This window comes from Electrona antarctica (assembly GCF_951216825.1).
Source record: "Electrona antarctica genome assembly, chromosome: 6".
NCBI lineage: Eukaryota > Metazoa > Chordata > Actinopteri > Myctophiformes > Myctophidae > Electrona > Electrona antarctica.
This window is the reverse complement of record NC_136811.1, coordinates 34173341-34200893: the sequence shown is the minus strand read 5'-3', so window position 1 is coordinate 34200893 and position 27553 is coordinate 34173341. Positions and strand designations below refer to the sequence as shown.

Sequence of the window (27553 nt, the reverse complement as noted above, 5' to 3'; positions counted from 1 at the left end):
ACTGTCACACCTGAAATCATCATGGACAGGGACAGACCCAGCCAGGCAGCCAGCCAGGCAGCCAGAGACACACAAAGCTCCGTAATGAAGTGGTTGCACCACTTAAAAATAAATACATTAAACGTTATAGTCCATATACAAAATCATGTTATGAACACAGACTAATTAAAATGTGTTAAATAAAACACATACACATAGTTCTAAAACAAATATTTTCCCAGGTGTTTCTTTACTTGCTTTTTGAATAGGGATTTATTTGTAAGTTGCCTTGTGTTGCCTGTCTGGTGGCATATGTATATGACTCTAAATTGTGTTTCAGCTAACTGTACTGAAATGATGGGATACAGTCAGCTGAAACACAATTTAGAAGTCCTACATGTTAAAGAGTACATGTAGGACATTGCTATGGGTGATTCTATGTGTGAATGTCAAAATCAGGCTAGCATAAACCCAACACACACCGTCTGTGAACGCCGCGCGTCAAAACAGCCGCCTCCGTTATTTTCAAAGAACCTATCCCACACCGGCGGCGTCAGACGCGCGCTGGCGCGTGTTCACGCCTCGCCTGACGCTCCGATACGCCGCTGTTCTATTTTCCAGGCGTTGCCGCACGGCCTCCATCCGGGAATCGTGGGCGTGGCTGGCCAGCCGCACGGTAGCGCGCCGCGTCCTGTGGGTGTTGCTGTGCGGCTATGACGCGCGGCAATACTGTGCCGCGTCGCTGCGCACCCGCTTCACAGACGGTGTGTGTTGGGCTATAGACGGATGAATACCTTCAAGACGTTTTTTTTGTATCCTTGGGTGAGATCTTGTCCAAGAAGCAAGGGGCAATGCCAGCATAAAAGACAAGCTGGCATTGCCCATGCTGGCATTGTAACTTGTTCCTTGGACAAAGTGGGAAATAATATGGTTAGACACCAGTAAAGTGATAGGAAGTAGGAAAAAATTGTGAGGTTAAGAAACAATAAGAGTTAATTAATAGCTCTTTCACACTGAAGCGATGACCTGGGTAAAATCTGTGTTTGCTGTGGATGTGAAAGAGTCAACACAGGTTATCTGACACACAGCTCGGCTGCAGACGCCGTATGAAAGAGGACCTGAGGATCTTTGCTGCATGTCATCCCCCCCCCCCCCCCCCCCCCCACTCTCTCATGCCTTTTCTGTCTCTCTCCTGACTGTCTATCAAAAATATATATCCAGAAGTGCAGAGCAATCATCTTTAAAATGAAAGAAAGAAACATGGGAGAGTCTCATTTCCAAATCCACATGCATTTTCCCCTCTTTTTTCTTTAGAAGCAAAGATAAAGTACTAGAATATTTTAATAAACGGCAGTGCCCTGAGCATTTTCTGTGATGAAAGCTGTGCCCAGTCTAACCCAGTGGCTTTGTTGTGTATCACAATACCTGCTTTGCTTCATGGCACTTTGCCTCTGCCCCAGGACCCATGTTTTCGTCCAAGGAACAGCCTGTGGTTTCTGAATGGGACAAGGTCAGAGGAGAGGACACTGTCTCAGAGGCATATATGGGAAGATAATTAAGGATGAGCAAACTGCAGGGGATAATGGAAGGGAAATTGTAATGATGTAAAAAGGCTTCAAGTAAAACTAGACTATTGCTTCAAGTACAAATATGGTTTATGTCTCATGTAAAATAAAGTCATCTCAATACAGAACTATAAAAATACGATTTATGTTTTCTGATGTATGTGTTTTCCATTTAATTTCTTTTGTGTGTGCTACTTTGTTTGAGCAAAGACAAAGTCTTAGGACCACACAGGTTATGTATGCACAAAAAGCTGGAAGGAAGGAATTGAATAATCATCTCTGGCAGACTGGCAGTGTTGGTATACTGCTCTCTACAATACAGGATCAATCGTAGCTTGTTTCTTCCCCCCTGATTCAAGCAAGCGATCAAATGAGCTGCAAATATCACGTGGTCTTGACATTATGAGGAAAGGCATGTGTCACAACAGTGTATCTCTCCTACTACTGATCCTAACTGACCTATACCTTGTCCCTCCTCTTTCCTTCCCCATCCCCGTCCCTGTTGTCCCGTTGTCCTTCCTTCTTCCTCCCTTGCTCAGATGCGAGGTGTGCCGTCCCCCCGTCCTATCATCATCACCATCATCGCTCCCACGCCCGCTCCTTCCCTGCTCCTTCCTATGACCGTCCCTCCCACCAACGTCCTTCCTATGACCGCCCCTCCCATGAACGTCCTGCCTACAACCGTCCCTCACACGAGCGCCCTGCCTACGAACGCCCGTCCCACGAACGCCCTGCCTACGAACGCCCCTCGCACGACCGTCCTGTCTACGACCACCCCTCCCACGAACGCCCTGCCTACGAACGCCCGTCCCACGAACGCCCTGCCTACGAACGTCCCTCCCACGAACGCCCTGCCTACGACCGCCCCTCGCACGAAGGCCCTGCCTACGACCACCCCTCGCACGACCGTCCTGCCTACGACCATCCCTCACACGAACGCTCCTCATATGACCCCCGGAACTCCCGTCTCTGCGTGATCTCCGGAAATCAACTCTACATGTTGGACCAAGAGGAGGTACTGTACTCTGTACTATGGATGTACCCCTGACTGTATCATTGCACAACCTGATTGTATCGTTGCACAACCCTTTCGACAAGTGTAAATGTTTTTATTTTTGAAATGTGTTGTAAATACCACATTTTTCTTAAGTGATACTTGTCAAAAGGGTCATTTGACGATTAGCCAATTGCAGCCTCAAAAGAAAAAAATCTTAGTTCTTAGCTGCGAGTCATGTCAGATACCAACTTCATTTATTTTTGCCCATATACAGGATGTTAGGCATCTCTGAGACAAATCGGTTGTATATTAGTTATTTATGACAACTAACAACAAGGCTACATAATAATCCTTCTACCCTAATAGACAGGGGGTACACAAGCACATGGCCGTTTATCCGTGCTCCTTCTCCTACTGCACTACTTTGCATCCACACACCTGTCATATTTACTGTACAAATATTACTTTTGTCACACACACTGTTATTGCGCAACATTTCGCTGTGATGCAAATTACATCACCACTTTCTCATTCCCCGGCACCTCCCCTTTTCACTGCACACTCGCACGTGCGCACACACATACACAGGGCACAGCAGCACGGTACAGCACAGTATGCAGTATGGAACAGTACAGTATGGGACAGTATTGTACAGTACAGTACTGTACAGTACCGTATAGTACAGTAGAGTAGAGTGGACTACAGTACAGTAGAGTGGAATACAGTACAGTACAGTACAGTACAGTACAGTACAGTACAGTACAGTACAGTACAGTACAGTACAGTACAGTACAGTACAGTGCAGTACAGTGGAATACAGTGGAATACAGTACAGTACAGTAGAGTGGAATACAGTACAGTACAGTAGAGTGGAATACAGTACAGTAGAGTGGAATACAGTACAGTACAGTACAGTAGAGTGGAATACAGTACAGTACAGTACAGTAGAGTGGAATACAGTACAGTACAGTACAGTACAGTAGAGTGGAATACAGTACAGTACAGTACAGTAGAGTGGAATACAGTACAGTACAGTACAGTACAGTAGAGTGGAATACAGTACAGTAGAGTGGAATACAGTACAGTACAGTACAGTAGAGTGGAATACAGTACAGTAGAGTGGAATACAGTACAGTACAGTACAGTACCGTATAGTACAGTACAGTAGAGTGGAATACAGTACAGTACAGTACAGTAGAGTGGAATACAGTACAGTAGAGTGGAATACAGTACAGTACAGTACAGTACAGTACAGTAGAGTGGAATACAGTACAGTACAGTACAGTAGAGTGGAATACAGTACAGTAGAGTGGAATACAGTACAGTACAGTACAGTAGAGTGGAATACAGTACAGTAGAGTGGAATACAGTACAGTACAGTAGAGTGGAATACAGTACAGTAGAGTGGAATACAGTACAGTACAGTACAGTAGAGTGGAATACAGTACAGTACAGTAGAGTGGAATACAGTACAGTACAGTACAGTAGAGTGGAATACAGTACAGTACAGTACAGTACCGTATAGTACAGTACAGTACAGTACAGTAGAGTGGAATACAGTACAGTAGAGTGGAATACAGTACAGTACAGTAGAGTGGAATACAGTACAGTACAGTACAGTAGAGTGGAATACAGTACAGTACAGTAGAGTGGAATACAGTACAGTACAGTACAGTAGAGTGGAACACAGTACAGTACAGTACAGTAGAGTGGAATACAGTACAGTAGAGTGGAATACAGTACAGTACAGTACCGTATAGTACAGTACAGTAGAGTGGAATACAGTACAGTAGAGTGGAATACAGTACAGTAGAGTGGAATACAGTACAGTACAGTACAGTAGAGTGGAATACAGTACAGTAGAGTGGAATACAGTACAGTACAGTAGAGTGGAATACAGTACAGTAGAGTGGAGTACAGTAGAGTAGAGTGGAATACAGTACAGTACAGTAGAGTGGAATACAGTACAGTACAGTAGAGTGGAGTACAGTAGAGTAGAGTGGAATACAGTACAGTACAGTAGAGTGGAATACAGTACAGTACAGTAGAGTGGAATACAGTACAGTACAGTAGAGTGGAATACAGTACAGTACAGTAGAGTGGAATACAGTACAGTACAGTAGAGTGGAATACAGTACAGTACAGTACAGTACAGTACAGTACAGTACAGTACAGTACAGTACAGTACAGTACAGTAGAGTGGAATACAGTACAGTACAGTAGAGTGGAATACAGTACAGTACAGTAGAGTGGAATACAGTACAGTAGAGTGGAGTACAGTAGAGTAGAGTGGAATACAGTACAGTACAGTACAGTACAGTAGAGTGGAATACAGTACAGTACAGTAGAGTGGAGTACAGTAGAGTAGAGTGGAATACAGTACAGTACAGTAGAGTGGAATACAGTACAGTACAGTAGAGTGGAATACAGTACAGTAAAGTAGAGTTGAATACAGTACAGTACAGTAGAGTGGAATACAGTACAGTACAGTAGAGTGGAATACAGTACAGTACAGTAGAGTGGAATACAGTACAGTACAGTAGAGTGGAATACAGTACAGTACAGTACAGTACAGTACAGTACAGTACAGTACAGTACAGTAGAGTGGAATACAGTACAGTACAGTACAGTACAGTACAGTACAGTACAGTACAGTACAGTAGAGTGGAATACAGTACAGTACAGTAGAGTGGAATACAGTACAGTACAGTAGAGTGGAATACAGTACAGTACAGTAGAGTGGAATACAGTACAGTACAGTAGAGTGGAATACAGTACAGTAGAGTACAGTACAGTACAGTACAGTACAGTACAGTACAGTACAGTACAGTACAGTACAGTACAGTACAGTACAGTACAGTACAGTACAGTACAGTGGAATACAGTAGAGTAGAGTGGAATACAGTACAGTACAGTACAGTACAGTAGAGTGGAATACAGTACAGTACAGTAGAGTGGAGTACAGTAGAGTAGAGTGGAATACAGTACAGTACAGTAGAGTGGAATACAGTACAGTAGAGTAGAGTGGAATACAGTACAGTACAGTAGAGTGGAATACAGTACAGTACAGTAGAGTAGAGTGGAATACAGTACAGTAGAGTGGAATACAGTACAGTACAGTAGCGTGGAATACAGTACAGTACAGTAGAGTGGAATACAGTACAGTACAGTAGAGTGGAGTACAGTAGAGTAGAGTGGAATACAGTACAGTAGAGTGGAATACAGTACAGTACAGTAGAGTACAGTACAGTACAGTACAGTACAGTACAGTACAGTACAGTACAGTACAGTACAGTACAGTACAGTACAGTACAGTACAGTACAGTACAGTACAGTACAGTAGAGTGGAATACAGTACAGTACAGTAGAGTGGAATACAGTAGAGTAGAGTGGAATACAGTACAGTACAGTACAGTACAGTACAGTACAGTACAGTACAGTACAGTACAGTACAGTACAGTACAGTACAGTACAGTACAGTACAGTACAGTACAGTAGAGTGGAATACAGTACAGTAGAGTGGAATACAGTACAGTACAGTACAGTACAGTACAGTAGAGTGGAATACAGTAGAGTAGAGTGGAATACAGTAGAGTAGAGTGGAATACAGTACAGTACAGTACAGTACAGTAGAGTGGAATACAGTACAGTAGAGTGGAATACAGTACAGTACAGTACAGTACAGTACAGTACAGTACAGTACAGTACAGTACAGTACAGTACAGTACAGTACAGTACAGTACAGTGGAATACAGTACAGTATAGTGGAATACAGTACAGTACAGTACAGTACAGTACAGTACAGTAGAGTGGCATACATACAGTACAGTACAGTGCAGTACAGTAGAGTGCAATACAGTACAGTACAGTAGAGTGGAATACAGTAGAGTAGAGTGGAATACAGTACAGTACAGTACAGTACAGTGCAGTACAGTAGAGTGCAATACAGTACAGTACAGTACAGTAGAGTGGAATACAGTACAGTACAGTAGAGTGGAATACAGTAGAGTAGAGTGGAATACAGTACAGTACAGTACAGTACAGTACAGTACAGTACAGTACAGTACAGTACAGTACAGTACAGTACAGTGGAATACAGTAGAGTACAGTAGAGTGGCATACATACAGTACAGTACAGTACAGTACAGTACAGTACAGTACAGTACAGTACAGTACAGTACAGTACAGTACAGTACAGTACAGTACAGTACAGTACAGTGGAATACAGTACAGTAGAGTGGCATACATACAGTACAGTACAGTACAGTACAGTACAGTACAGTACAGTACAGTACAGTACAGTACAGTACAGTACAGTACAGTACAGTACAGTACAGTGGAGTACAGTACAGTAGAGTGGCATACATACAGTACAGTACAGTACAGTACAGTACAGTACAGTACAGTACAGTACAGTACAGTACAGTACAGTACAGTACAGTACAGTGGAATTACAGTACAGTACAGTACAGTACAGTACAGTACAGTACAGTACAGTACAGTACAGTACAGTACAGTACAGTTTCCGTCTACAGTAGTAGACGGAAATAAAAACAAGCAAAACAAACAATAGGGCCACTCAGCCAGGTTGCCAAGTTTGCACTTTCCAAGCTACTTGATATATGAACACAAGTCCCTTGGACATGATGCTAGTATGTCGCAGCCAGGAACTTACCCCAATCCAACCCTGAGTGCCAAGCAGGGAGGCCATTTTTATATGGAGCTGGTCTTGGTCATTCATTTGGTACATTCACACCTGGTAGCTTTCCTATACAGCCAGTCATCTACAGTCCCTTACTGAATAGCACCTTAACACTAGTTGATGAGGAAGGCGAGAGCATTACATATTTGTTTCCATTAGTGTTTGTGACAGTGACAGTTAGTGACAGTGTTGGGGAAGTTACTTTAAATATAATATATTACATATTACGTATTACTTTTACTGTCACTTTGTTAAAGTAATGTGTTATTACTTTTGTGTAACTTTCACAAAACACCCCAAAAGAGAAGGGCAAAAGGAAGGGCAAAAGACACAGTGTTGATTTGAAGAGGGTAGGTTAAATGGAATAGAATGCCAAAATAAGGTTATACTTATTGGTATTTCTATTAAAAGGCTTTTATAGCAGCCTAAATGTAAAAGTCATGATGAAATACAAACAACTCGGAAGCAGCATTGCCCTCTGTTGGCATAGGTATATATTTTTTGATTAATCAAATAAAACTCTCAATAGCGATTGGTTGACAATAATGTGTTACCACAACAGTTTATTGGTGTTACAGCAAAACCTGAATTTTCTACCATCTCTTGCATGTTGCTTTGGTTCTCCATCTCTGTTTGTAGACCAGGAGAGGGTAGTGTTCCATCTCTGTTTGTAGACCAGGAGAGGGTAGTGTTCCATCTCTGTTTGTAGACCAGGAGAGGGTAGTGTTCCATCTCTGTTTGTAGACCAGGAGAGGGTAGTGTTCCATCTCTGTTTGTAGACCAGGAGAGGGTAGTGTTCCATCTCTGTTTGTAGACCAGGAGAGGGTAGTGTTCCATCTCTGTTTGTAGACCAGGAGAGGGTAGTGTTCCATCTCTGTTTGTAGACCAGGAGAGGGTAGTGTTCCATCTCTGTTTGTAGACCAGGAGAGGGTAGTGTTCCATCTCTGTTTGTAGACCAGGAGAGGGTAGTGTTCCATCTCTGTTTGTAGACCAGGAGAGGGTAGTGTTCCTCATCTTTTCTGCAAGCATTTTATGTATGAGAAACTTCACAGCATAAGCATAAGGCCAGGGATTAATACCACTGCAATAAATAGACTTGAACCCTATAAATGCCACTGATGTCACATCCTCACTCTGCAGCGCATGTATACTGCATATAATAATCCCACAATGTGCATGTTACTGTTGCAGTGCTCAATTTTCTTTATGTGCTGGCTGATGAAAAGCAGATAGCAGCCAGGTGGCGATGTTTTACAGTAGTGTGAGTGCTTGGCCGCCAATAGTATCTCTAATTGTCATCACTCTGAGGAATACAGAGCTTAGCGATCCTGATAAGACGACATTCCTGCTCTGGAGGCATTGAGCGGAGGGCCCAGGTAAATTAATCAAAAGCCTATCCCTGTCTAATTGTGCCAATAAGTCAGCAGCTGTGAAGGGGCAGGCTGGCTTGATGTGCTGATAGTTGTCACCCTGGCGACAACAAGCAGCGTTACATATTCATGCCTGTCACTCACCTTATACCGTGGAGATTCACTTTGACTTCCTCTCTCCCCCTTTACGTTAGATTTATTTCTGTTTAATTCTGATTAATGTCCACCCCCCCCCCCCCCCTATAAGCAATCATATATTGCCATAGCTGAAATAAGATGGATCAGAGGTTATTTCTTTTCCTCAGTGCCCATTCTTGCCTCACTTATGATTCCATATAAATGCACTAAATCTGCCACTCTCACCTCTCTGATTGCCTGTTAATACCGTAGGTCCTACTGTACTCCACTCCAATCGCTCCCTCTCCCAGCCAACGCTCTGTCTTCCATCTCACACTTTACCTTCACCCATCCTTCACTACCTATTTCTATTTCCCTGTTTCTCTTCTTTACCTCCTCTCCCTCCATCGCTCTACAGCTTTTGTCTCTTCCACTTTGCTCAGCATCCATCTATGCATCTTCTCTCTCGCCCACCCTCCCGCTCGTATCTAGCTCTTTCTCTGTCTATGCTGGCTCTGTCTCTTTCTCTTCTGTTTCTCGCTCCTTTTCCTTATTTCTCTCTCTCTGTCCTCTCAGATCCATACTGCTCTGTCCCGCTGTTTTCCCATTTCCCGTTTTCCTCTATACCTCCCCATCCCCCACATTTCTCTCTCCTTATCTCTCCATCTATACCCCTCCCTTCCTCTCTTCCTCCCACCTCTCTCTCTCTCTTTGGGGTGAATGGCAGGAGTGTTTGGCTCTCTCCAACAGGCCATCTGGCTCTGTCCTTCTCACAGCTCCATTCAGACACGGCTCACTTTCTGTTTTGTGAATGATGCCTGTCAAAAGATACTCCACAGGAGCCCCTTCCTAAGGAACTGACTTGGGGAACCGAGGCCACACTGTTGGCCTACTGTCTATCTCTGTGGAATTATGTGTTTTGACAGTATGCCTCGACTATTCTTATCAGGCTTCACTCAGTGAGCTGCTTCTTTTATGGTGGTGCAGTGGCACTGTGCGGAGTTCATTGGGGATCAGAACAGTACAGTGGATTGAGTGGAAGGCAGACTGTATACTATATGGATGGATAGTAGACCATACAAATCACTCTACATGTTACTTTGTGTAGTATGACCGTAGTCATTTATACTTCACTCGCTGAAAGAACTGATTTTCAAATTGATGGTTGTGCAGTGGCCTCGAGGCTGTTTATAATCTTACACATCCCTCCAGCCATAGAGAGCCTCATGTACACAACCTTCAGTAGCCTATTCAGATTGCACAATCCACACTTAAGCCACATTTTCACTACAGTGCAGAATTTGTCCAGCAAAGGAATTAGCATAACTTGTTTTTATTTATTTATTTGTTTATTTAGTCGGGACAGTGTATATTAATGAACATTACATTCAAAATGCAGTGTAAATATACCAGATTTAGCAAAACATGCTAATTTCCATCTGCAGTCCCCAGACATCAAACATCAAACAATACAAACAGGACTGACATACAGGACATAGCATACAAATACCTAGTACATTTCAAACGTAATAAGACTAGTAAGAATAAAAAATAAGAAAGGATTAAACTATTATTAGGGTAGGTTTACTCTAATAAGCTCTCTAACACAGCATAATGCTGGAATGCCAATGGAAGAGTCCGTTTTCACAAGCCCTCCTTGGCAGCAAAAGTTCTGGTATTGCCTGATAAGTGACCAGTTTATTTTCTAACGGTATAGTACTTTATACTCGCGCAAGAGGTGACTGTAAGCACAGGGCGTTCGATTGTAACTTTAATCCATTGAAAGAACAGAGGCTAAGGCAAGGCAAACTGTTCTCATATATATATTTTTCTCTATCTCAATAATTAATTATCACAGGTGTAGTTGGCAGGTCCTAAAATCTCCTGTCCAAGACGACAAAAACTACTAGGAAGCTTGCTGTAAAATTTCGATTTCCTGCACTTTGGCTATGTGAGTGAGTATTACTAGTTCACTAACTTCACTCTCTGTCAATTGCAGCGCTATACTTGCCTGTGGGCTCTTGTATTCTCTGCTCGTGGCCTGCAGGGGGAGCTAGCGGGCCAGCAGTGATGGCCTCTTGCCATCCTCTCTTGCTCCTTCTCTCCCCTCACATTGATCTCAGGTGACAGAGTTCTGCATTCTACCACCAACACACACCAGTGCCCTGTTCCCAAAGCTCCTCTCCCCCATCTGTGCCAATGTTATGCAAGAAACCAAAATGACACAATATTTGGTTTGGTTAGCCTATCACAGCCATAACCACATCAAAATCTTCTATAGAAATGTACCGTATACATGTACAGTATGTCCTGGTTCAAAGTAAAGAGTGCATTTGGCTATATACATCTACCTTTTTGGCTATCATATTGCCTTTCTTGGCAATGCAGCATTGATACAGGTGAGAGCACAATAGCAAATAAACCAGGGAAGGAATCGTGCTAGGTTTAGCTTGTGGCTATACTGTCACTAGCTAATCCTCAAAGTGTGGATTATGAGCGCTTTGCATTCTATGCATGACCCACAGGAAACATGTAACAGAAAAGGGGGGTGGGGAGGGGGATACATTATGTACTGAAAGGTGTGTGGGTGTAAACAGTCACGAGTAAAATAATGCTGTTACTGTAGTAAGATGGTTAGCCCACAGAGGCTATTTAAAAGGAAGCACTTGAGCTAGCTACCACATTCTTGGCATTTGATTTCCATTACATGCCACTCAAGAACACCATCTTTCAAAAGGTCATTGTGCACATACAAGGGATTAAATGGCTTTTATCTCAACAATTTGATTAATTTGCCTATTCAGCCAGATAGTGTACAAACTTCTTCCTCTAATACCTTAGAGGCTCTGAAAGAAAGTAGCCCTAATTTGTCTCCTGCCAGCTTACAAGGAGCAATTGCGAGATCGAGATGACCTTAAAAGCAATCCTTAACATTTATCATTTTTATTAGAAAGCATTGTGTGTTGCTGAGCCTGGCTCTGTGCTAAATGCACACATGGGAGGTTTGGAAAGGCAAAGCGTTTTCCTAAGGGCCTTAAGTTTGCAAAAAAAATATGACGTTATTTTGGCATTTACTGTAGCTGGCGGTGTGATCCACAGAAAATTCCAATTTGTGCACCAAACAATATTACAGTTTTAATTATCACTGACATTTAAAGTAATCAATAGTATAAGCAGATACATTCATTGTCAGTTCTCAACCCCCTAGCCTTTCAAGTGTCTGAAAATAAGGTTCAGAGCCTGAACCAATAGAGACTTTATCCTGGACATGTTGTCTGCACAATTCCCTCAGATGACTTAAACGCACTCTGGTCAACACTCCAGAGAATATGTTTCTAATAACATTTCTGCTTCATAGCTGTTTATTTATTCTCTACATACTGTACAGAATTAATGCACAGAAATGCACACATTCTTCAAAACATTACAATCCCAGGGGGCGCCAGGTGGCTCAGTCAGTTAGTGCAGAGATTGCTACTGGTTGTGAGTCACGGGATTGAATCCTACAATCCCTGACAGAAAGGGGTGAAAACTGTCAGTTGCTCTGTTAGGGCATTTGTGTTTATTTGCAGTGACCAGAGCCCAAGCTCCAGTGGAGAAGGAGCATCTGTCTTTCAGAAGGTGATATTGTGCTACTGAAGGGAAAATCATGTTGTTGGCCAGCAAGACCACCTGTGATGATGATGGGGCCACAGAGTGCGTGTGTGTGTGTGTGTGTGTGTGTGTGTGTGTGTGTGTGTGTGTGTGTGTGTGTGTGTGTGTGTGTGTGTGTGTGTGTGTGTGTGTGTGTGTGTGTGTGTGTGTGTGTGCGTGTGTGCGTGCGTGCGTGCGTGCGTGCGTGTGTGTGTCTCTCGCATGTGTTGTATATGTTTTTGTGTACTACATATGGGCACAATATGTGTTTTTGTGAATGAGTGTGATTTGTGTTATTGCCCGAATGCCCGAGTGTGTGCTTGTGCACGTATCAGAGTTCTGTGTGCACATGTGTGTTTCTGTCAGAGACAGAGTTAGGGACTCAGCTGGTGTTTGATCATCTCCCTGTTAAGATATAATGGATTACACACCTGTCGCTTTAGCGAGTGTGCACACGCACGCACACACGCGCACACACACACACACACACACACACACACACACACACACACACACACACACACACACACACACACACACACACACACACACACACACACACACACACACACACACGTGCACACACACTCTCTCTCTCTCTCTCTCTCTCTCTCGCCCACCATATTCCCCTTCTCCTCACAGCTGGGCCTGAGGAAGCAATAGTGACATATGGGCCGGCCAGCCTGGAGCATCGCTCAACTCACCATGCCAGGCTGGCAAAAGAACCCTCCTCCCCCCATCAGATCTATGGCACTCCAACACCCTCTGTACCCCTGGCTGCGGAGTGACTAACATGAGGGAAGAAAATCTTTTATTTTCTTTCATGTTCTGTGCAATTTGCCTGTAAAGGTTGTTAACACCAGGAGTGACGCGAAAAGTAGAACCTTTAGGCTGCTGTTGCCATGTCTGTTTACATCCATCTGGCTTACAATTTACAAATCAAATTGAAAAACATTCTCTTTCACTTCTTTCTCTACAGATCTCCTCCATGTCTCTTTGGGTCTGCTTCATTTTGTTTTTGGCTCCATTCTGCAGTGCACACATGTCCAGTCCACATCCATCCACCTTCTGAACTTGATCACATTTGACATGTAATGGGGTCAGGCCTGTTCTCCTGTAAGGGTTTAAAGGACCACTTCACCACTTTTCAACTTCTCTTCCTATAATTGGTCCTAACTAATGTTCATGATAAAATACCACAATTTTTTCCTACTCCGTCTGTGTCTCATAGGAAGGCTGTGGGCAGTTCAGAAACCCGTCCACCAGTGACATCATCAATGGTGAATCCAAATCCATCTCAGCCTTTATTTGGAATAAGACCACCCCGCGTATTAGAAAGGCATTTTTGGAAAGACAGAAGGAAGATGGAGGATTAGCACTTCCAAATTTTCTACAATACTATTGGGCGGCGAATATTCATAAGTTGTCATATTGGATGGCTGCGTTATATGGGGGAGGGGGAATGGTATGGGTTGACATGGAGCAACACTCCACTCACCCTGTGTCACTATCCTCACTGATTTGTGCTCCACTTCCACTCAGCAAAAAACGCCTTACAAATAACCCTTTGGTGAGTGGCTCACTCCGTATATGGGCGCAGTTTAGGACACACTTTAAGTATAAAGAAGCCTCATCTTGTCTCCCACTAGTGTCTAATGCGCTTTTTCCACCTTCACTTATGGATACAGCATTTCAATTATGGGCCAGGAAGGGGTTAAAACGGGTGAAGGATATGTTTAAAGAAGGGTCGTTTATGACCTTTGAACAGTTGAGAGAGGAATACGACATTCCTCGCTCACATTTTTTCAGGTACTTACAAGCACGGGATTTTGCCAAGAAATATGTCGCTTCATTTCCTCTACTTCGGGCAGATAGATGGCTTGACGAGTGGCTGGAGGGAGACCCACACCAGAAGGGAATGGTGAGCATGATATATAGCGATATTCAAGAGATGGCATCCCCGTCTCTGGAACGTATTAGGGAGTCATGGTGTAATGATATGGGACTTGAGATCCCGGACAATTCTTGGCAAATGGCAATTAAAAGAATTCATTCTTCTTCTGTCTGCATCAGACATGGGCTACTTCAGTTCAAAGTGCTCCATAGGTTACACTTCTCCAAGAGCAGACTTGCTGAGATTTATCCAGATGTAGATCCGATTTGCTCCAGATGCCACCAGGCTCCAGCCACTCTCTGTCATATGTTCTGGTCGTGCCCATCATTATCACAATTCTGGCTTTCTGTTTTTGAGACCTTCTCTTACATCTGTGACAAAGAGATCAGTCCTAACCCCTTCATTGCTGTGTTTGGGGTGGTCCCTGGTGAAATGACGGCATCAGTCGTCCAATCCGACGCCATAGCCTTCTCCTCCCTATTGGCCCGACGCCTTATTCTGTTTAATTGGAAATCAGCTATTCCCCCATCACATCGACGCTGGGTCGGAGATGTGATGGCACACCTAAAACTCGAGAAGCTCAAATATTCCACCAGGGGCTCCGCCCAGAAATTCTATAAGGTCTGGCAGCCATTTTTGGACTATTTTAAACAAAAATTCCCGGCTGAGGATGTTCAGGTGTAGGACAGCTGTCTAATAGTTAAATTCTTGTATGGCAGGTGACGATCTGTTTGAGAACATTGTAATGTAATGCAATATGATATAACCTTTATATTTTTATTTTACGTTATTGTGTGTCTGTTTTGGTCCTGTATTTCAGTCTTTTTTATTTACTTATTTTCCCAAGGCGTTCTTAATGTATTGTATGCTTATGTGTAGTCTAGTGGTGTATATATGTATGTTGCTATGTCTTGTGTGTAAAAAAACCCAATAAAAACAATTTAATAATAATAATAATGGTGAATCCAAGCTAATAGAAACGGCAGGCTTTCTTTTCCTCCAAAAGTTGAAGCCATCGTTCTCACGATAATAAAAATCTATATATATTTTAAAACAAATCTTGTTTAAAAAAAAATATGCCTAATGATGATGTCACTGGTGGATGGGTGTCCGAACTGCCCAAAGCCCTCCTATGAGACACAGACTACACAGAGTAGGAAAAAATGGTGGTGTTTTATCATGAACATTAGTGAGGACCAATTATATGAAGACATGTTGAAAAGTGGTGAAGTGGTCCTTTAAGTTTACTGTTGTGGGCCAATATAGCCTCATTATTCTCAGTATGTGCTCCCACCACCACCCCAGCATCCACCTATGGGCTCTGTTTCTAAATATTTCCCTTATTAAACTCCTTTTTTCCCTCTACACTAAGGGCTATATCTTGCGCCATCCTTATCCCTACATTTATTTGCCATTTTTTACTATTTTGAAAAACCTTTTAAAATCGTTCAAATAGCCAATCTACAAGCTCACAATGTGTCAATGTAGTCGGCTAGTTGAACTACTTTAAAATGTTTTTTCAAATAGGTTTAGGGATAAGGGGTAAGGGGTGGTGCAAGATACGTTCCCAAGTCTCATTGCTGACACCCTCCCCCCAGGTGAATCCCCTACAGGGGATGATGGGGTGCCAGGATGGGGCAGATCTATGAGTCAAGTTGGCAGTGAATTGCTGTGGATCAGAGAGCAATAGAGGAGGTGGTGAGTGGGCTTATTCTCGCTCAAGTGGACGTCATTGAGGGAAATTACCATGTTTAGCCCCATGTAATTGGCTAGTATTGACATGTAGATGGATAGTCAAGAATTAAACTTGTCTAGAGTCATGTATTTAAGATAATTTTATCCTTCTCTGGAAGGGTCTGAAAATGTTTACAAATAGCCTACATAGGGCTCCATTTTTGTCTCATCGTTCTAAAGCCACTATTTGGGGTTTTAGGAGTGGGGAAAGGGGGCTCCATTTTTGTCTCATCTTTCTAAAGCCACTATTTGGGGTTTTAGGAGTGGGGAAAGGGGGCTCCAATTTTGTCTCATCTTTCTAAAGCCACTATTTGGGGATTTAGGAGTGGGGAAAGGGTGTTCCTCCACTAAAGTTTGTATTTTGGTTACCTGTCTAAATCCCTTAAACACCTCCATTACCCGTTATATTATGCATAGGTGTGGTTTGGGCGTTACAATAATTAAATCATATTTAACCAATCACCAGTCCACGTGCCATTGCCTTTAATAGATCCCTTACCCGTTGCCAGTTATATTGCTTCATAGCCTTACGTTCTATAGCCCATGGAAGAATGTTGCGTTGCTGCCCCAGCAGCAACGCAACCTGTAGGCCGTCTCTACGAAACGGTATCAAGCGGAAAGGAAAGGTCGGTCAATTGGATTAAACGCCATTTGCTGCGCTATGGGATGATGAAACTGAACGAACAAATGCATGCATAGTCTTTGACTATACAATTAAACACAATGGACACAAGGAAGGCACTCACTTCTGCTGATTATAGGAAAATTACAAAGAGAATAAGGAGAGATGACGCATGCCTTACTCCAAGGACATCTCCCTGCAGGCGCGCAGCCCGCGTCGCTCTACCAAACTAATTTGACACGGCTTACGGGTATAAGTTACGGGTGGTTTTAAACTCCACTGTCGCTTTCCCAAATGTGTGTGACCAAAATAGCAATTTAGGGGAAAGCGTGCCAACACGCCCATGACCACACCTCTAGGCGCAAATACCGGTGTCGGCAAAAAAGATAGCGGGTGACGCTGGACAAATACTATTAAGGGACAAAGAAAGCTCCTATATTCGTAATTTTCGGGCAGCGGCTGAATTGCGGGCCGCGCTGCGGGTAAAGGCTGCGACAAAATTGGAGCCCAGGGTGTTCCCCCACTAAAGTTGGTATTGGTATTGCTTCATAGCCGCTGCCCTTAAGTCTCACTGCTGCACCCTACAAAATTAGGGCTTTCATTTGGTATATAGATCGTGCGTGTAGACCGTCTCTACGGAACGGTATGAAGCGAAAAGGAAAGTTCGGTCAATAAACCCCATTTGCTGCTATGGGGTGATCATGAACTGAAAGAGCAAATGGAAATGGAATCGCGCACAAACAACTTATTTGACTATACAATTATATAAACACAATGGACACAAGGAAGTGGTAGGCACTCGACTCGGAAAATTACAAAGAGATAGGAGAATAAGGAGAGATGAGGCAGCCTACTCTGTGCCTGCAGACATCTCCATTGAGGCGCGCGCGGCGTGCCGTGCGCCGCTCTACCGAACTAATTTGGCACGGCTTACGGGTGCTTTTAAACTCCACTATCGACTTCCCAAATGTATGTGACCAAAATAGCAATTTAGGGGAAAGCGTGCCAACACGCCCATGACCACACCTCTAGGCGCAAATACCGGTGTCTGCAAAAAATATAGCGGGTGACAGAGTAAGTAGCCTTGCCGAGCCATGAGGCCCATAGGGCAGGAGCCTATCTCCTGTTTCTGTAGCGTGAGGCAGCTTGATGTACAAGTACACCCCCTGGACATGACGCTAGTATGTCGCAGGGACTTACCCCCAATCCAACCCTTGATGCTGAGTGGCAAGCAGGGAGGCACTGGGTCCCATTTTTAGAGTCTTTGGTATGACTGAGAAAGCTCCTATATTCGTAATTTTCGGGCAGCGGCTGAATTGCGGGCCGCGCTGCGGGTAAAGGCTGCGACAAAATTGGAGCCCTTACTGTATGCCTCGGCTCATAAAATACATAACCTTCTTACAACAGGTTTGTGAAAGTACGGTATATGCAGATGTTTTTTGTAATAATGGGCTCAAAGGTTGTACTGGAGTTTCTTCACTTTTGACTGATTTTTACATACATTAGACTAGAGTAACTATTTTTCTGTACATTGTGTAAGCCATTGTTCTTTTGACAAGGTCAATAAACTTTTCAGTTCAATAACTCATATTCAATCCAACATTCCCCACAGCAGCAAAGCTAATGTGTGAATAGGTTTAAGGTTACAGTATTGCTGTTTGCTGCGGGATCCGCATACTCTACCACCAGTAAGACGCCCTGAGGGCGAGAAGCGACCTCGCCCTAAAGGGCGAGGACACGTGCACGCATCCGCCTGGTGATGGCAGACTGCTGGGCGAGTGCTGGCGCTTTGGCATGGGGGGACAGATCAACATATGGAATGAATTCTCTACTGGCCATATGTTTGATGAGGTCAGATCAACATATGGAACGTCAGAACAGGTCAGCTCCATATATGGAGTTCTAAGGGTGGCAGCAGGGGCAGTGTATTTGAGTGTCCAGGGTTTGATGAGGGCCCAGGTAGGGCCGGGCTTTAATTTTCGGGCTTGTTGAGAACTCTAGTTTTCGCCGGCTGCCGGGCGCGGCTGCACTAATAACTTTGACAGGGATCTAAGGGTTTGAGGTTTGAGGTCAGATGTAGAGTTGCTTGCCAGCAGGTTTTTATAGTAATCTGTGAACTATTCACACTCCATCCCTTCTTCATTGTGACAGTAGTGCGAGTGCAGAGCTTGCCCTCACATTATGGGACCACTTTGCTAATTACATGTATTGATACCCCCATAAAGCAACACTGTGACTACAGTATAAAGATACATAATACTTTATGGTGCCATCAAGGAGAAGTAGTTAGAATGCGTTGTTAATTCAGGCCCATTGTTTCTTATCATCAGCAGTAAAACATATTCAATTATTGGAACAGAGTACTTGGTCCACTCTGTGTTAGTGTTTCTTGGTTTGAGCTCCAGGCAAGCTCTGGACATAATATGTAATACTAAAACTTTATATCCATTTCATATACCTTTTATATCTAGCATGCAAGCATATACATTATTGTATATGCTTGCATGTACTCTCATCTATACACATATATATATATACATTATTGAGTGAGTTATGTTGTTGTCATACATGCATGGTTATTAGTATAGCCTTTAATAAAATTAGGACTGTCTTACAACTAATGATTAATATCAACATGGGCTATTCATCTTCATGATATGGACTTTATTGTTGACTGGTGGTTTTCGATAGTTTGACATTCTCCATCATTCACTCCAATTCCAACACCTCAGTGACCTTGTGGTTAGAGTGTCCGCCCTGAAACTGGGAGGTCTGGGTTCGATCAAATGGCACCCAATGCCTCCCTGCTTGGCACACAGCATCAATGGTTGGATTGGGGGGTTAGATCAACTACAAACTAGAAAGATGCAATTCTGGGGAAATTGCAAAGTGTGGTTGCCTCGATCGCACAGACGCCTTCGGAAATATAGACCCCTCCCAGTCATTTTGCTAGCCAATTACAATGTCAAGTCACCCCTGTAATCATGTGTAAGTAATTCGGAGGGGATTTGACATATGGCTCACGTGCGTGCCGCCAAAACTGTGGGAGAAGTAGTGCGCCAAACGTTGGGGTTACTCTAGAAAAAAGGGAAAAAAGACAATGGTGTAAGAGGTATGGTGTTGCACATGCTCAGTTGCCCTCTAGGCCGCACATGAAGCCTGTGTGCGGCCTAATTGGCTGCATGGCAGCCAATCAAACACGATGTCCTTTTTTGGGAAACACTGTCAAACACAACAACATAGAAATACACAACCTAGACTAGAGCACAGCCTTACCTGTCCTCATTGCGCCCGTAAGGCCTCCTGCATGAATACACAAACCTGTTTCCCTAAAGCCTCTTTAGCCTACACACACCTGTCGACATGTGGCAGTATTAAAACCATTCACAGAGAAATGTGTGGTGTGAGTGGTGACTTTCTTCATCTCATTTAAATATAAAAACTTTGAAATTAAGGCCTACTTCAGCATCAAAGAAATTAAATTGAATTACATTTTTTTAAGAGTGAAGAGAGCCTACTGTCAGCTGTCTAGCAGTCCAAATATTATTAAATTAAATTTCAGAATGGTAGACCTGAGGCCTGAGGCCTACCATTGCGTGGCACATCTATGCACGGAATGTCTATGTTCACAGGCTTCATGTGCGGCCTAGAGGGCAACTGAGCATGTGCAACACCATACCTCTTACACCATGGTGTAAGAGGTGTCCTTTGGGAAACCAGGCCAATAACACTAGTCTGGTTGCAACCACACTAATGATTACTGAGCGTGACATGGCTGCGGCTCACCGCTCCAAGAGATGGTCAAATGCGGAGAACAAATTTCGTTTGATATGATCGATATGTCCTCACATGTCCGACACAGACAGTAGAATCAAATCATGATTCAATATTGTTTATTATTTACTTCTTAAAAATGTCATAGTGCTCTTTTAGTCCTTCTCCATTATGTCTCCTCTATTTCATCTCACACGTTTTATCATTTATCTTTTCTATTTTATACTTCTCTTTCAAACTAGTGTGGTCCTACTGTACAACACTGCATGTTAAAGAAATATACTGTACGTAGGTTCATCTTACGGTGGACATGTTTGCCTGAAAAGGAATCTTTGAAATGTTTCATAGTGTTAGAAATATAGTGCTTTCAAATCTGATAAATTTACAATGGGGCTCAATGGCAGATATTGGCACGTCAAAAAAATCACTTTCACCTAGAAACTCCATTCACACATTTTATAATTCAGCTTACTGTGGAGACACATGCTGGAACTTTTTACTTTGAAATGATTTGTAGTTTCTGAGTTATTTAACTTAAACGCCCAATGCATTCTCAATGACAATAGCACAAACTTTGGCATGCTACTAGTCCTACATCAGGGGTGCCCACACATTTATGACGTGAGATCTACTTTCAAAATGATGAGCTCAACAAGATCTACCCACTGAAAAAATAATTGTACCATTGCTGAAAATAGTTTAAATATATAATGTACCTGGGGGGGCTTTGGAATAGGGAGGGGGTGAAATTATGACCCCCATTATTTAACTTAAACGCCCAATGCATTCTCAATGGCAATAGCACAAACTTTGGCATGCTACTAGTCCTACATACTTACACCTAGAAACCCCATTCAAACCTATTTACGTAGGCCTACTATATTCAAGAAATAATTGTCTTGGTTTCGGAAACTCAGGAGGAAACTCAGGGAAATAATTTACTGGTAATGCAATATAGATGTTATAGTCTATATCAGCGGTTCCCAAACTTTTTTGGTCGTGCACCCCCTATTTCCCCCTGACCTAGCTGATGCACTCGCGCACCCCAAAAGGTGCGCGCACCACAGTTTGGGAACCGCTGGTCTATATTGTTAAAAGCTCCATATGTTAAAAGCTGCGTAGATCTGCCTCAAGTTCAAAATATTGTGCATTTCTTTGATGTGGGGAATTATACACTTTAATAATCCTACTGTACTTACTGTGCCTAGAATGTGTTTCTTTATTTAGTTCCACGGTTCCACGACCATGAGTATGAGTCTACATTTTATTTGTGAGGCAGCCTCGGTCATATTGATAGTGGTTGAACCGACTCATTATTTTTGGCAATAAAACCTCCAAACAACAACCATGTGTTGTTGCAAAATCATTTGTGGATTATACCCCACACGACAAAACTGAGGCCTGATATGTTCTGAGCACTATGCTCACAGCATGTTGTTAAAACTACATAAAAAAGCTCAGTGAAACCTTTCAGTGCACAATTGCTCAAACAAAGGGGAAAGATGACTCAATAAAGAAGCACACATACTCTTTACATGGATGTACTGTCCCGGACTCATAAAGAATGGATGCTGCATAATAATTATTTCATTGAGGAAGTTGTATTGTAATGTAATTTCCAAAAAGTAATAATGTTGTCCCAGGCAAGTGATGTATCACACAATGTACTTTTGTGTAGGACAATATACACAGTTGATTTATGAGGTGCATACATTCTGCATGTGAATACGTTGGATGAAGAGGTTCACAGAAAACGAGGCAGATCCTATTGCTGCTATTGTGAAGTGTCTTCCTGTTGGCCAGACTAAATATAAAAATGTTGAAGGCGTGGCACGAACTCTGAATCTCTGTTGTTTGAACAAACATGACCAATAGCCCTTAAAGTCTTGACCCCCAACCCCAATAGTAGAGTGATTTCACGTTATATGGTACATTAAGTGGGACTTCTATACTTTGTATAATCTGCTAAATCAGTCAATATCGTAAAGTGGTCTTCAATTATTTAAACAACACTAAATTGCCACTAAGTTACAGTGGTTATTCTAAAACATTAAAAACAGAAAACTACACAAAAGGAATACACACACACACACTCCAATGCTTTTTAGAGGGCTCCTTTTGAGTGGCACTCAGTTGTCTTGTGGGGCATACTGTATAGATGAGAGTGACCTGACAGTGTCCTTCTTTGTTATTGGCCTGGCCCCAAAGCCCCCAGAGTGACCTGACAGTGTCCTTCTTTGTTATTGGCCTGGCCCCAAAGCCCCCAGGCTGTACTATCCTCCACTGCACTGTGCCTTTAGTGCCACTGTCTGACAGTAACTCTGTGTTCACACTAGGTGCGGTTCCATTAAGCCTTTGCGAAAAAAGGAAGCGCATGTTCATTAAGTCGAAAAAAGAAAAGCGAATTGTCGGTGTTTCCATTAAACTGATAACATGCGCATATGCAATAAGTTCATGAAATGTGCAGTAGGTTGCACTGTTTTGCCAGTAAAGTGAGGCTCATGTAAAGTAGTCCTAATCGATGTTCACACCATTGATTTGATGCGCTGTATGTGTGCTGCAGTTTAACGGACGGGACCCCATATACTGCGCTGTAATCTGATCCCTGGTCAGCGGCTGACCGACCGTCTGCTGCTTTCACAGTATTGACGACACCTACAGTCAAAGAACGTACAAAGAACGATTTGTTGTGTAATGCTTGTCTTAATATATTCGGGGCACATGTATCCTATATGTCACGGGACTCGATTGGAGCATACTGGTCGTTTATACTGTAAATTGATTGATTGCAGCTGCAAACAGTTGTGAATAACTTGTTTCATCGGCTATATAGCCTATAGCCTACACGTTTAGGTTGCTTATCTTATGCAATGAATATAAATAAATAAGAATAGATGAAGCATATGCATGGATCGAAATCGAATAGCCTGCAGGGAGTAGGGACACAGGCAGCTAGGTTATATAAAAGTTTAGTCTACAACTACACTACTCGTAGTCCACGTGTGTGTGTGTGTGTGTGTGTGCGTGTGTGCATGTGTGTGTGTGTGTGTGTGTGTGTGTCTTGCATCCATACAGTAGCGATCCAGATATCAAAATGATCGGAGCGCCCCGATCAACTCGGGAGGATTCAGACTTCATATGGGATCTTTGAACACGCTACACAATTATTAATCGGACGGGTCGGGTAGTAAAATTGGGACCATATATGTATCCACAACATCACTCCGACACTCCCTCTCCCTCTCTGTCCACCACCCCATGCACCGTTCACTCCACTGCCTCCCCATCGTTGTTTTATTTTATTTTCCAACTGTTCAAAAGCGATATAATGCGAGTTCAATGCTTTCTAATTAAAAACCTTTTCCGCAAGTGTTTCCATACACTATTTGCGCATTTCCCTTTTTTCGAAAAAGCCTAAATCCGCAACCTCCAAGCGAAAAAGTGTTTTTGCGAAAAATGGAGACTTATTCGCATGTTGATGTGTTTCCATCCAGGAGATTTTGCGCAAGAGCCTTAATGCGCAAAAAAACGGCTTTATGGAAACGCACCTACTGTCACCCGCTCTTCCATGCCCCGACATTCTCCTGCTAGGATACACTTGAAGGCACGGCAAAACTTGATAATCAAACACCTCTGATTTCTACAGGACAGACAGAGGGATGCATAATACTGTGAAGAGTTTCTATTTATATTTTGGAGAGAAAAAAACATCAGATGTTTATCTCTACATACTAGGCCAGTGCCCACCAGTCTACGCGGAAACGATGCAAGTCGGATTCCTACTATTGTTTTTAAAACGTTCTTGTTTTACTAGGATTAATTACAAGTAGGACGCGTAAACGCTGGAAGCGAACGAAGCTGTTGTGGCAGTCTGACACACACACACACACACACACACACACACACACAGACCTCTGTATCGTTCCAATTTCTTCTCTGTATCGTTCCAATTTCAGTTGCCCTCTGGTGGCGGGTGGGTGGTGTTACAGCGTGACACACAGACACACAGACACACAGACAGACAGTTTTGGCCAGCTTCTATAGTTAGTGTTCACTTCGTTCGCAATCACTTCGTTCGCAATCAATCATCAAAAACTATACAGTATCTAATTTTGCAACAACTTCGGTCATACTGTTTTGTCTCATATTTGTTATTATTCTGAACTCCTCAGACTTCAAATGTTGGACTTAAGTATAGATAATAATAGTTCTTTGCTGTATTTCATGCTGTTGAGTCCACTGCAATGCTTCACAAGGAATGCTATTTCTGATTTTTTTTCTTTCTTTTATTCTCCCACAAGTCTCATTTTATGAAAGTTGGGATTTTGGGGCAGACTGTATTATTTTATTATTGGCTCCGCTAGCAGCATGGACCCTTATTAAGGATGGTTGGTAACACCCAAATCCCCCAAATCTTGTTGGATTGCTATTTAATTTGCTGTGCACTTTCATGTTCCTTGGAGGATATCCTACTGATTTAGGTGATATCATGGCTTTTCTTCTAACGTCACCCAAAATGTAAATGTTAATGGACTGCATTTATACACCGCTTCTCTCCAAAGGGCTTTACAATGTATGTCACATTCATCCAGTCACAAACCAACAGCATAGTTAATGCAAGGCACCAACCTGCTCATCACAAGCAGATCGGGTTCAATGTCAGCAAGACATTCCACATGCAGCCAGGAGGAGGCGGCAATCAAATCGGGAACCTTGTGATTCCATTGCCTTACCTTCTGAGCCACTGCTGCCCCTACTGGAAATGTCCACTTAATGGCAATTATAAAATGTAATTCCTAGATTGCCCTGAAACTTGCTGAACGCATTCATGCTCAGCAAGATAATTTAATGGTCAGATTGCAGGATGAACCCTACTGATTTAGCCTTTACTCTAGTTACTAGAGGAAAGGCTAATCCTCCAATTTGGCTGCTAAGTAATAATACATTTGAAATCTCCCTGTTTTTCTCTCTCTATTTTTGGATTCAAACGACTTCTTTGGGCATTCACATCAGCAGTACACTGACCTGCTGGATGACAATATAGGATAGACATGTTTGGTTGGTTGACTACTTCTGTCTCATCATAGCTAACCACTTCAATTCTCAATACTTAGTAAGCCGGACCTTTGGCTCTGCACTCTTCTGCTTCTGCTCTTCTTTCCCTTTACACCAATTATCTTCCCAGAACATGGCCGATCTACATAAGCTCACAAGCTTGTTCCCTCCAGAACAGGGATGCTAGCGCAGGTTTAAGTGGCTAAGCCAAGTCAATAGTGGGACAGAATGGGGACACTTAAGAATGTGTGTGTGTACTGTGTATGTACTGCATCATGTGCATTAACTCTGTGCTCTCTACTTGCAGGTACACCCTTTGCTGATGCGCGAACGGCGCTCAGAGTCTCACAGGAACAAGCTGCTGCGGCGGACAGTGAGCGTTCCTGTTGAGGGAAGGCATCATCCCGAGATGGGTGAGTAGACCTGCCTTTGAACAATCAACTTGAACTTTAATATGACATTTAATAACAACTGACAGTGTTTCATAATAGGCTTAATTTCCTTTTAACAAATGGGAAAAAAACAACAACACCCTGATTGAAAACAAATGTCATATGCTTTGATACTGCACTTGCCATCATATTATACGGTTAAGTAGACTCAATAGCTGTCTATCTGTGAATATCTGCTGTCTCCTTTCCTGTAATTTCTTCTCACTGAGCGTCTGGGTAAAATTGAGCATTCATTCTTGCCTACACTGTATGTTGCCTACTAGGCCTCAGTTCTGTTTCCTGTCTGTGTTTCGCTGTTTCCTTTCTTCTTGGACATGTCCACTCTCATCTGTTGTCCTTTTTCTCTCTGTTTGGACGTATTCTTATTACTCTCTCTCTCTGCGGTGCACTTTTTCTTTTCATCAGACTCAGTTTCTCTGGGGCCTCTGTGACTGTCCTGCTCAGTTTCTCCTCATACCTTCACCGCCTGCATTTCAGCCATATTAAGTACCTCCCAGGGAGGCTCCCTTGTGTCTATGACTCTAACATTGCTACTGCTGCCCTTGGTGTCACTTCAGATTCAACAAGACTCTCCCCCCTGTTTTATACATGTACTATCGAGGTCAAAGAACTGGCAAAGAATTTCAAAATCTGTTGACACAGCAATATTAGCCCATATCGTCCGTAAAGAAGCACACTGTAAACACGCTCATATGTACTAAGTGCTAAGTGGTAAGTGCGCGTGATACCCTATTGGGCCATCTGTGGTGCCCTGCACATCATAACATCACCCTATTGGGCCATCTGTGGTGCCCTGCACATCATAACATCACCCTATTGGGCCATCTGTGGTGCCCTGCACATCATAACATCACCCTATTGGGCCATCTGTGGTGCCCTGCACATCATAACATCACCCTATTGGGCCATCTGTGGTGCCCTGCACATCATAACATCACCCTATTGGGCCATCTGTGGTGCCCTGCACATCATAACATCACCCTATTGGGCCATCTGTGGTGCCCTGCACATCATAACATCACCCTATTGGGCCATCTGTGGTGCCCTGCACATCATAACATCACCCTATTGGGCCATCTGTGGTGCCCTGCACATCATAACATCACCCTATTGGGCCATCTGTGGTGCCCTGCACATCATAACATCACCCTATTGGGCCATCTGTGGTGCCCTGCACATCATAACATCACCCTATTGGGCCATCTGTGGTGCCCTGCACATCATAACATCACAGTAATAAGTGAATCAACAACCATTAGTCATAAGGCTGTCATATTAGAAAAAATCTTGCACAGTGGTTCACAACCTTTTCTGGATCAGGGCCCACTTGAAAGCTGATGGCTGCTCAGATGGTTATGGTGGGCACTCGGTGGAACTAACATATGTTATGTTGTAGTCACTGGTTGTAGTCATCAGGCCGGAACCACCAAGCCGGGACCAAGAATCACGCAAAATAATTCCCCACGATCATGGGCATCATAACCTTAGCTTAGGGCCTACCCAATACCCTTGATGCAGCATAGTTTAGTTTAAAGTTATTTATTTATTTTATTTTTTCAATAATTAAACTTGAACTGATTCCTTCTCTTACTCGATTCTGATAAGCTCCGTCCGTAAATAGTTTAAATACAGCATGCAAGACATTCATATTCACATTGT

The 27553-nt window shown here is 43.1% G+C and overlaps 1 protein-coding gene across 1 annotated transcript in view; it reads left to right on the top strand.

Annotated features, from left to right (window-relative positions):
- The first annotated feature begins 2372 nt into the window (after nucleotides 1-2372).
- syngap1b (synaptic Ras GTPase activating protein 1b) overlaps nucleotides 2373-27553 on the top strand; it is a 109898-nt gene continuing 84717 nt past the window's right edge. Inside the window, exons 1-2 of the mRNA XM_079502922.1 lie at nucleotides 2373-2559; nucleotides 25750-25855. Coding sequence (XP_079359048.1) covers nucleotides 2542-2559; nucleotides 25750-25855 — 124 coding nt within the window. The 5' untranslated portion in view covers nucleotides 2373-2541. The remainder of the gene's footprint in view (nucleotides 2560-25749; nucleotides 25856-27553) is intronic.